At 33.9% G+C, this 11,125-nt stretch overlaps 2 protein-coding genes across 2 annotated transcripts; one reads left to right on the forward strand and one right to left on the reverse strand.

Moving 5' to 3' along the window:
* The first annotated feature begins 2,095 nt into the window (after positions 1 to 2,095).
* LOC132308704 (nitrile-specifier protein 5-like) lies at positions 2,096 to 5,028 on the forward strand. Its single transcript, XM_059806881.1, has 2 exons — positions 2,096 to 2,306; positions 3,745 to 5,028. The coding sequence occupies exons 1-2, from the start codon at positions 2,280 to 2,282 to the stop codon at positions 4,702 to 4,704; spliced, it is 987 nt and encodes a 328-aa protein (XP_059662864.1). The 5' UTR covers positions 2,096 to 2,279; the 3' UTR covers positions 4,705 to 5,028.
* Positions 5,029 to 8,881: 3,853 nt separating this feature from the next.
* Positions 8,882 to 10,368, reverse strand: LOC132308705 (nuclear transcription factor Y subunit B-3-like). The gene has a single exon (XM_059806882.1). It carries the CDS (start codon positions 9,932 to 9,934, stop codon positions 9,320 to 9,322), a length of 615 nt encoding a protein of 204 aa, XP_059662865.1. The 5' UTR covers positions 9,935 to 10,368; the 3' UTR covers positions 8,882 to 9,319.
* Between the last annotated feature and the right edge of the window lie 757 nt (positions 10,369 to 11,125).

Consider the following 11,125-nt stretch of genomic DNA (forward strand, 5'->3'; position numbering starts at 1 on the left):
AATTAAAAAATTAAAAAAATAAAAATAATTTAATTTTTTTTAAAAATTACATATGTTTGCTTGAACTTTTGTTATCCTCATACAGTATTTAACTTCTTAAAATCACTCTAATAATTTCATTCTAGCCCTACATAATTTAGCATTATCTTGTAAAGAATTAGATACGTAATTCTATATATGTATATATATATATATTAGTATAATATATTAAATGTATGTATCATATTTTTGTAACGAAGGCATGTGATGTCACGTGAAGGTGATGCCTTTCTTATTAAAGTAGTACCGCCAATTACCGAATAGAGAATTATAAAGTAGTTGAGATTTGTGCACCTAATCCCACATTAGCGATGTTCTTCGAGAACCTAATTCTATCAATTAAAACTGATTCTCATGAATACGGATTTGGTACGATGTGAATAGGATTTTAAAAAAATAAAAAACGAATATGATTAGGAATAAAATAAAAAAAATTATTTATTATATAAGCCGCGGTCCAAATAAATTACATATATTTGCTTAAACTTTTATTATATATCCTCATACAGTATTTTCATTATTTTTCTGAAAATATAAAAAAAAATTAAATTCCTATTTTATTTTTCTGAAAGTATAAAAAAATTACTTATTTTCCCATTACTAAATTTTCATTATTTTTCTGAAAATATAAAAAAATTAAAAAATTAAAAAATAATTAAAAATAATAATTAATAAATCCACGATCATAACGGATTAACCCTGTCCATTTTTAACCATTCTGAACGGGTTAAATATAGATCTTAATCCATGTTGACCCAAATATAGATCTTAATCCATGTTGACCCGACCATTTTTAATCCAACCAAAACCCGACCCAACCTGTCCATTTGTCACCCCAACTTTTATGAAAAATGATAAAAGCTCCAAGTTCGTAATATAACGAATGGTGTCTATTATTAATTTGAACACTTTTTAAATGTAGAGAAGCCGGGTTATTATTCATCCACGGAATTAATATTGGAAACAGATTGAACATCCAAAATGCTTTACAGGGAACCAAGATCAGATATATATAGGAATAAGCCGAACACATATGAAGAAGCTATAGGGAGGGAGGGTAACAATCTAGTACCATTTCAAAAGAATGAATAAGTTATAGAAGGATTAAAACAGATAACATGCTAATCTCTCCATTTTTACCCCCACAATTTGCTGCCATAAAATCATTTTTCCCTCAGTGAAACTTTCTTGGCAAAACCAAATTTGCCGAGAAAGTTTAGTCAATGGACTCAATGCCACCACAGCTTTTGTGCTTCCTGCTTGTAAATGATCCATGAAGGGCCCAACTAATGCAGTGCCATGTTTGAGGTCAATTAGACCACAATAACCAAAAATAAAATCTTCAACCCTAACCTAGTCTCTACTCCAAACTAAATCTCAGATTATTGGTCCTCACTAATCATTAATTGACCTATTTACTTTCCTGTCATTTCATGGTTGATCAGAATCATATAATAATTTTTCCAAAGTTTTTTTTGGAGTTTCGATTCAGCTCGAGTACTAGGCTTAGGTTGATAGAATTAGGGTTGGGTTTCTAAGGTTACACTTGAGTTGGTCGTGTTTGGATCATGTCTGTCAATTAATCTCAAGCCATGGGCATCGGTCAGTTGTTTTAGGCAATGGTTTGTAAACTTGGATCGATCGGATTAGACTTGACTAACTCTAGCTAGGCTTGGGATTATACGAGTTGCCAAACACACCCACCTTGTTTAATTAATTCCAACAAGAACGATAGCAACTAAGGTAGGCACAAAGTTAATTTAACATCCTAAATCGATTAAACAATTAATCAATCACAAACTTCCAGCTAAGTTTAATATAACTCTAAAGCAAGGCACTACTCATACGGGAGAGAATCTTAATATTTTATTTAGGGTAGGTAAAACTGGATTTTAATGTTTTAAATTTAATAACCAATTGTCGTAAGCTTATTATACCATTAAATTAAAAGTTCAACTAGGTTTTATCTGAAGCAGGCACAAACCATGCCCTTCAAGCCAATATCTTGGTTGCCTTTTATTATTATTATTATTATTATAAAATGTAAACAATTGAGATTTGAGAAACGCTCATTATGAGGCCAAAAATTACCAAACAAATTGGTACAATTCCTTTATTGGTATCGTACTACTCCTATAAGATAGTGTACTAATCACACGGATAGTGGGGAGCTGAACACGCATTGTCACTACTGCCTCACCCATTCTCAATATTCAAGCGACTCAATCTCACCGCCGGCGATGGGTGCACAAGGTGCATGGATTAAGGTTAGTTTTGTTTTTGTTTCTTGATTTCTTAGTTTAACTTTCCATCGCGTTTATTTATTGTGTTCTGGTTTGAATTTATGATCAGCTAGGGTTTAATCGCATTCAAATCTTTTCTCGCTCTGTTTGGTGACTTAATTTGATTGAACCCTAGTGTACTATTTCAATAATTGTGCTTATGAAATTGTTGTTTACCTCTGTGAACGCACTTGATCACCTATTAGATTGCTCAAGATGATCATTAGCTTCAAGTTGATCATTTCGATTGCTTTTGAGTTTTGGATTTTAGGTCAATGATAGAGGGATTGGAACATCAGAATTATAATGACATTCCCAGAAGAAAAAAAAAAAAAAAATTCAGAATAATAATGTGTTGATATAATAATAAAGGAAACTATAACAGTGTGTGGTTTAAGTTGAAGTTACAGTGTTAATTAGAGTAGAACTGATCGCTATGCTCTTGGTTAACTTTGATGTTTCTTAAAAGTCCAATAATACAACTGATCACGACCATCCATTCGATCATCACCGTTTATATGGAGGATTTTGAAGTATCATTAATTATCATTCCGATTAGATTGTGATAGCTTTGAGTTTTGGATTTGAAGTCAATAATAGGGGAATTAGAACATTAGTACTATGATGTCTTGATATGATAAAGGAAACTATGACAAATGTATGGTTTAAATTGAAGTTACAGTGTTAAATAGAGTAGAATCGTAAATTGATGAGGGCTTTGTTGAATTGAGTTGTATTCTCTATATTCTTCATTCATTCAAATTGCTCAGGATATATTGAAGTGGACAAAAAAAAAAAAAAAATTGAAACCCTCTCAAATTAAAGGGGCTTGAAATCCATCACTTTCTAATTTCATGAGTCATATATATCACCAATCAATTCTTATGTTGCATTTGGGAGCACTAATCAGTATTCTGGAATTGAAATTGGAGTAAATTTACTTCCCTTTCAATTTCAAGACCCAATTTAACACTCCAAAACATAACGTATTCTTCTTATTCTTCGTAGAATTATCCAACCTCATCTTTTAGTTGAGGTGGGTTTCTCATACATATCACTTCATTTAACAACCAAGGTAGACAATATGTAATGTAAGCATTCCTTATATGCCGATGTGAGTATTGATGACCATTGACCACTAGCATGACTTGACTCTTTTTTTTTTTTTTTTTTATTTACTACTCACACACACTTGTCTTTTGTGAGACTTGAACCTCTGACCTCCCTTTGGGAGGCAAGAGGTTGATATCGTTAGGCCATTGGCTCGTTGATACCACTAGCATGACTTTACATGCTACTATTGTATTATGAAATGTCGAATGTTTGATACTGTTTTCCTATCACGCCTAGTTGTTTAAAATGCTATAAAAATGGCAATGACTTGGAAAAATGGTGTGTGTAACCATGTGTATGATCGTATCAGCTCGGCCAAAAGGGTATTGCACCTGGAGCAAGAAGCTCACATGCAGTAGCCCTGGTAGGACAGAAGGCTTATGTTTTTGGTGGCGAGTTCACGCCACGTGTCCCAGTTGATAACAATCTCTACATGTTTGATCTCAATGACCTCACATGGTACGTGGCAGATGCAACCGGTGACATCCCTCCGCCACGTGTTGGTGTCACAATGGCCTCGGTTGGTGGGACCATCTACGTGTTCGGTGGTAGGGATGCCACTCACAAGGAGCTCAATGAGCTATACTCTTTTGACACGTCTACGAACAAGTGGGCCCTAATCTCTAGTGGGGACACCGGCCCCCCTCACAGGAGCTACCACTCTGTGACTGCCGATGACCGGCGGGTGTATGTATTTGGCGGTTGTGGTGTCGCCGGCCGGCTTAATGATCTATGGGCTTATGATGTTATTGATCAAATGTGGGTCAAATATCCGGTTGCAGGAGAGAATTGCAAGGGTAGAGGTGGGCCTGGGCTGGCTGTGGCCCAAGGTAAAATCTGGGTTGTGTATGGTTTCTCTGGTGTGGAGCTTGATGATGTGCACTTCTTTGATCCGGTTGAGGAAAAGTGGGTCGAAGTGGAGACAACCGGGGAAAAACCAACGCCTAGAAGTGTATTCTCAACCGTTGGAATTGGAAAATACATATTTGTATATGGTGGGGAAGTGGACCCTAGTGATTTGGGCCACTTAGGTGCAGGGAAGTTTTCGGGCGAATTATATGCATTGGACACACAGACATTATTGTGGAAACGGTTGGATGATAAGTCAGAATCCGGTGAGCATCCGGGGCCGCGTGGGTGGTGTGCATTTGCGGCAGGACAGCATGACGGCAGCAAAGGATTGTTGGTCTATGGTGGCAATTCGCCTAGCAATGATCGGCTTGACGACATTTTCTTTTTCACTCCTTGTTTGGTTTCGGATGGAAAGTGATCACTTTAGCCATGAGTCTATGACATGATAAATATTGTGATTAGAAGTGTTTGAGAGTGTTGAATGGGAAGTGCCTAGAGCAATGAATAAATGTAATTTTGTACTATATAAGCAGTTTAAGAAGCTATGGGGTTCTATAAAAACCGCATGCATCTATTATGTTTTGTAATTTGTATTTTTGGTGTATATATTTTTGTTATCAAGACATTTGTATTTTTGGTGTATATATTTTTGTACTCAAGACATTTGTATTTTTGGTGTATATATTTTTGAACTCAAGACCCGACTCTAGAGGGTAAAATACTAGGTATGTGATACAATTGATATCCATATATTTTTTTCATGTGCATTTTGTGATTAACTTTCTGAAATTTTTTTAGCTTATTTACAACCCAAGATCACACTCCACGTATGCTGGCTAGTGGCTTCATCAAATCATGGTCTTTGGTGGACGTGTACCAAACTTATAGTGGGATCAAGCTCATTTGCGCACCAGTCTGACTCCAAAACCTTTGTTCCTATCAATTCTTTTTCTTTTTGGGTGAATCGTGAGCTCATGCGTTTCTTCCATGTCCAATCTAAAATGTTCATTGTCGGATATTTCATTTTCTTAACCAAGTATCATGAAAACATAATCACCATTTTCCTTGTAGACAAGTATTAAACTGCGGTATTTTTTCTTAATTTAAGAAACTCGGGTAGCTTGAAAGGTTTTTTTTTTTGGAACCCAAATACTTTTCTTAACATACGGAATGTTATTTTAGATTAAAAATTGGAAGTGTGAAGGTTTGAAGTCAAAGACGACATAGAACAATTCAACCCAAGGTCAGTGAGAATTCGACCGCTTTATAAGTGTGAGTCAAGGTCAGTGAGAATTCAATAAAAAAACATCCAATACAGGGGGGTTCATGGCCAGGAGGAGTCCCGGAAAGAGGGGTTCGGACCGTCGGAGTCCCGGAAAGAGGGGTTCGGACCGTCGGAGTCTTGGAGATCTAATAAAACAATGAACTATCAAAAGAAAAAGATTTTCCATAAACTTAATTTTAACCAATAGAGATGACTTTTATGTAGGGGTGGCAAAATGAGTCAAGAATTATCAACATGTTCATATTCGTTCGTCTTTTAATGGTTATGAGTGAATCATATTTATTTAAGGGTAAGATGGATTGGATCATTTTTAATCCCTTAATTTGAAGGTCAAGATGGATTGAATATGGTTAACAAACACACAACACACATTTACTCTATATTGCACTCAATTCGTTTCTCTCTAAAATTCTCTTACTCACAATCCTGTCTCTAAATTTGTCTCTCATCGATCCCCTCTCTCTAAATTTCTCTCTAGAAATTTCTTTTAAAAAAATAAATAATTTTAAATTTTTAAATAATTAAAAAAATTAAAATTTATAAAACCTTTCAAAAAAAATAATTTAAAAATAAAAAATAATTTATTTTTTTTAAAAATTTAAAAATATATAAAAATAATTTAAAAAATTTTAAAAATTAAAAAAATTACATATGTTTGCTTGAACTTTTGTTATCCTCGTACAGTATTTAACTTCTTAAAATCACTCTAATAATTTCATCCTGGCCCTCCATAATCTAGCATTATCTTGTAAAGAATTAGATACGTAATTCTATATATATATATATATTAGTAGAATATATTACATGTAGAGTAGTGATCTCTTGCTCCTTATGGAGTAAAAAAATTCTTCCGTACTTTCTATAGCGATCATTAAATTAAATCTAATGGTCAAATTCCAAACCCACCTATATACTTTCCTTTTAATATAAAACCATTATCATTATTTCTAATTTCTAAATTTAAAATTTATCAATACCACTAATTACAACTATAAAAGGTAAATACCAAATACCACCACTAATAGAAAATTTTATTTTCTTTGATGTCTTTGCTGTTACTTTACATATTACCAGTCTTTCATACTTTTTTTGCTTACCAAAAAAAAAATGATGATAGTGAAAAAAAAAAAAAAAAAATGATGATAGTAATTGCAATATTAAAGAAAAAAAACTCAGAAAAACAACTAATTTACAATTAAAATCTGAAATTTAATAGAATAATATAATTTTTTTTGTCGTAAATCTCCTCATATGTCAATAAATTTTTGTTATTATAGTAGAACTAGAAAAATGATTTTGTACGACTTATCATGACATATGAGTAATTATAATATGTTTACAACTAGTTAAAATATGGAATAAAATAAAACAAAATTAAGAAGAAAGATGAAACAATTTGTGACAAAGGGGTTAGAGAACAATACATTGAATTTTTAATTTCTAAATAACATGCATTTAGGGAGGTATACAATAATTTAAATTGTGAAGTGTTGTGCAAATCACAGGTTAACTTAAGTTAATCAAGTGGATAAAAAAATACAGATTTTATTTTTAATTTTTCTAGTTGATGTTTTGTATATCAATAGTGTAATTTTTAATTTCTTTTTCACACTCAAACAAATAGGCAATGTCAACTTTAGTATCAAGTCATGAATGCAATTCTCTAATACTTATAATATTTTTTTTTAAAAGAAAATAAAATTCTGATTAGTGATGAGACGTGATTTCGAGAGGTGAAGAGATTTCTATTTTTATTTTTTTAGTACTTACCTTTTATTGTTGTAATTAATGGTATTGATTTAATATTAAATTTGAAAACTTAAAATAGTGATAATGGTTTTATATTTAAAGGAAAGCATATAGGTGGGTTTAGAATGTGACCACTATAAAAGATGCAGAATAGCGATAATGGTTTGGTATTGAAAGAAAAACATATAGGTAGGTTTAGAATGTGACCATTAGATTTAATTTAATGATCACTATAAAAGATACAGAAGAATTTTCTTACTCCATAAGGAACAAGAGATCACTACTTATTACATGTATAAATCATATTTTTGTAAAGAAGGCATGTGATGTCACGTGAAGGTGATGCCTTTCTTATTAAAGTAATACCGCTAATTACCGAATAAAGAATTATAAAGTAGTTGAGATTTGTGCACCTTATTCCACATCAGCGATATTCTTCGAGAACCTAATTCTGTCAATTAAAACTGATTCTTATGAATACAGATTTGGTACTATGTGAGTAGGATTTTTAAAAAATAAAAAATTTATTTATTATATAAGCCACGGTCCAAATAAATTACACATGTTTGCTTGAACTTTTGTTATATATCCTCATACATTATTTTCATTATTTTTCTGAAAGTATAAAAAAATTAAAATTCTATTTTATTTTTCTGAAAGTATAAACAAATTACTTATCCTCCCATTACTAAATTTTCATTATTTTTCTAAAAGTATAAATAAATTTAAAAGTTTCAAAATAACTAAAAATAATAATTAATAAATTCATATGTCATAGAATTAACCCTCCTATTTTCAACCCGTTCTGAACGGGTTGAATAAGAGTCTTGACCCATGTTGACCCGTCTATTTTTAATCCAATCCAAATCCAAACCCGACCATTTGCCCCCCTCCCCAACTTTTATGAAAAATGATAAAAGCTCCAAATTCGTAATATAAAGAATGGTGTCTATTGTTGATTTGAAAACTTTTTTAAATGTAGAGAAGCCGGGTTATTATTCATCCACGGAATTAATATTGGAAACAGATTGAACATCCAAAATGCTTTACAGGGAACCAAGATCAGATATAATAGGAATAAGCCGAACACATGTGAAGAAGCTATAGGGAGGGAGGGTAACAATCTAGTGCCATTTCAAAAGAATGAATAAGTTATAAAAGGATTAAAACAACCTGATAACACAACATGCTAATCTCTCCATTTTTACCCCCACAATTTGCTGCCATAAAATCATTTTTCCCTCAGTGAAAATTTCTTGGCAAAACCAAATTTGCTCCAACAGTTAAAAATGACTTCATGGTCCGGATGGTATGATCAAGGAGAAGATGAGAGGTAACGGGTGTGTGTTTGATTTAATTTCCAAATATAAGAAATTCATGTAGCAAGAATAGACTTACAGGGATTTATCTATATGGTGGTACAAACCTAAATATAGAGACAAAATCCAAACATAATAAACCATTAAGACTGTCCGAGGTACAAAGACCACTTTTTTTTTTTTTTTTTTTTTTTCTTTTTCATGCTTGTGACCTAAGAACAGAGTGACATAACATACTAGAAAAAGTAGAAACGGCCAAACATCAATTTAAATAAAGTGAACAATGAAGGATAAGAAAGATCAAGAGGGAAGGAAACAAAAGGAAAAAAGGCAATACACTTGCTCTCTTCTTCATGAGAATCCCTCTGTACATAATACAGAATTCTCTCTCTCTCTCTCTCTCTCTCTCTCTCTCTCTCTCTTCTTTCCCAATTACAAATTTCTACCGTCCTATTGTTACACAAGGTTACAATTTTTGCTTTATGCATTTATATATATATCTTCATCATCAATTCCCTTTTCCACAATTACACATACAACCCTTCAATTCACATAAACAAACCACAAAAAAAAAAAAAAAGAACAAAAAAAAAAAAAAAACTCTAGTTCTTCTTAAAATTCCACAATTATCACTAAATTATAGCAAAATTACATTTAAAAATAATATATTAAAAACACACCTACCTTTGTCTCCCACTGGAAGCCCCCCCACCAAGGCTGCTGCCGCCGCCGCCGCCGCCGCCGCCTCCACCTCCACCTCCACCTCCACCTCCACCTCCACCATGAAATGAACTGGAACCGTACACCTGTCCCTGATGACCACCCATCATCATCATCGAAGTCTGCATCCCACCGTACATCCCAGGACCACCACCGTTAAACCCCTCTCCGCCTGTCCCACCGCCGCCGGGACCGTCCCTCTCGCCTTGGCGGCCCACGGCGGTCCTCTCCCCCTCCATCTCCCTGTACTTGGCGAGGTACACCTTCAGCGGCTCCACGTACTCCTCGAACCCCAGCGTCGTCATGGCCCATAGCAGATCGTCGCCGTTGATCGTCTTCCTCTTCTCTCTCTGGCACTTATCGGACGCCTCACCGGTCACAAAGCTGATGAACTCTGACACGCACTCTTGCACGGTTTCCTTCGCATCCTTCGAGATCTTCGCGTTCGCCGGCAACGCCTTCTTCATGATTCTGCTCACGTTCGCGATCGGAAGAAGCCTGTCCTGTTCTTTCGCCGAGAAATCACTGTTTGCGTTGTTGTTGTGTCCTCCCGATTCATTGTCCGAATCAGCCATGGATAATCACAAGCTTTATCGATCGACAAACTTCTACTTTACAAACCTTAATTTCTCAACGATTCTTGTGAATTTTAGTGAATTTCTCAAAGAATTTCACGAATTGTTGTTGAATGGTAAGGAGGCAATTCTTTCAGGAAAGTTGGAGGGACGGCGACGGAATTTTCCGGCTAGGGTTTAGGGAATCGCCGGTAAGAGGGTGGAATTCGGGGATGCTGGTGATGGAGGGAGTGCCGGGTCCGTTGGATCGTTGGTCTAATATCGCATCGTGAATGACACGTGGATGGTTTAGAACCGTTTATTTAGCGATAAGCCATTCTTACGTGGTGATTTTCCCAACGCTGGATGGGTAGTGCGCTCGGGATATCTGGGCCGTTTATAGAGCCAGGCACGTGTTGGGTGAGTGATCCGATATGGGGCTTGTAGGTGGCATGAGACGGGTTACGCTTTGTGTTGAAGTTTTCGTTACTGATAACACAAAGTTACAAACCAACAAAATTAAATCACGAATGGAGGATGCAATAAATTGTGTGATATATATATATATATATATATATATATATATATATATTTTTTTTTTTTTTTTCTAATTAATTGTTTGACATTTTTTATTTAGTTGTAGTGCTTGTGTATTTTTTTTTTTTTTTCCTTCTAGGTAGTGCCATTCAAGAGGAGTACCTTAATATAAAGAAAATCAAATTCTCTTGGGTTAATCCAATTGGATAATCTAAATGTACAATATTCATAAATATAAGTTATATAACAACAATTTTTTTACTTTTAATCTACCCAAAAAAAAAAATTCAATACACACACTCATGCAATAAACATATATGAATGGACCTATTTAGGCTATTCCATAGTATTATGTATTATACATTTATGATTGAAAAAGGTGTTTTATATTTCAGATTGGTCGGATGACTTAATTAGAATGGGTTGGAGTTGGGTTTTGGAATAAATGCTAACCCAGGCCTGAACGAAGACAAATTCGGGTAGAGTGGGCCCTGGAATACACTTGTGTTGGGTCTGTGGATATCCAATTTAAAAGATTAACTTGTTAGGTAAAGTAATACTGGTCTTAAATAAGTTTTAAATTTCATTATTTAGAACATTATTAATGCAAAATATTATATTTTCATGCTAAATATATATTTTAAGAAGAATTATAATGTCAAAATATTATATTTT

Source organism: Cornus florida, unplaced genomic scaffold (genome assembly GCF_030987335.1).
Source record: "Cornus florida cultivar Cherokee Brave unplaced genomic scaffold, ASM3098733v1 CherokeeBrave_3.0.0_Hap2_Chr05, whole genome shotgun sequence".
NCBI classification, from domain to species: domain Eukaryota; kingdom Viridiplantae; phylum Streptophyta; class Magnoliopsida; order Cornales; family Cornaceae; genus Cornus; species Cornus florida.

What these genes read in the sequence shown, in the direction of transcription:
- LOC132308704 (XM_059806881.1), top strand. Translation starts at nt 2,280, where the DNA reads ATGGGTGCACAAGGTGCATGGATTAAG. An exon ending in CACAAGGTGCATGGATTAAG is followed by an intron (nt 2,307 to 3,744) that starts GTTAGTTTTGTT and finishes TGATCGTATCAG; the next exon opens with CTCGGCCAAAAGGGTATTGC.
- LOC132308705 (XM_059806882.1), bottom strand. Translation starts at nt 9,934, where the DNA reads ATGGCTGATTCGGACAATGAATCGGGAGGACACAACAACAACGCAAAC.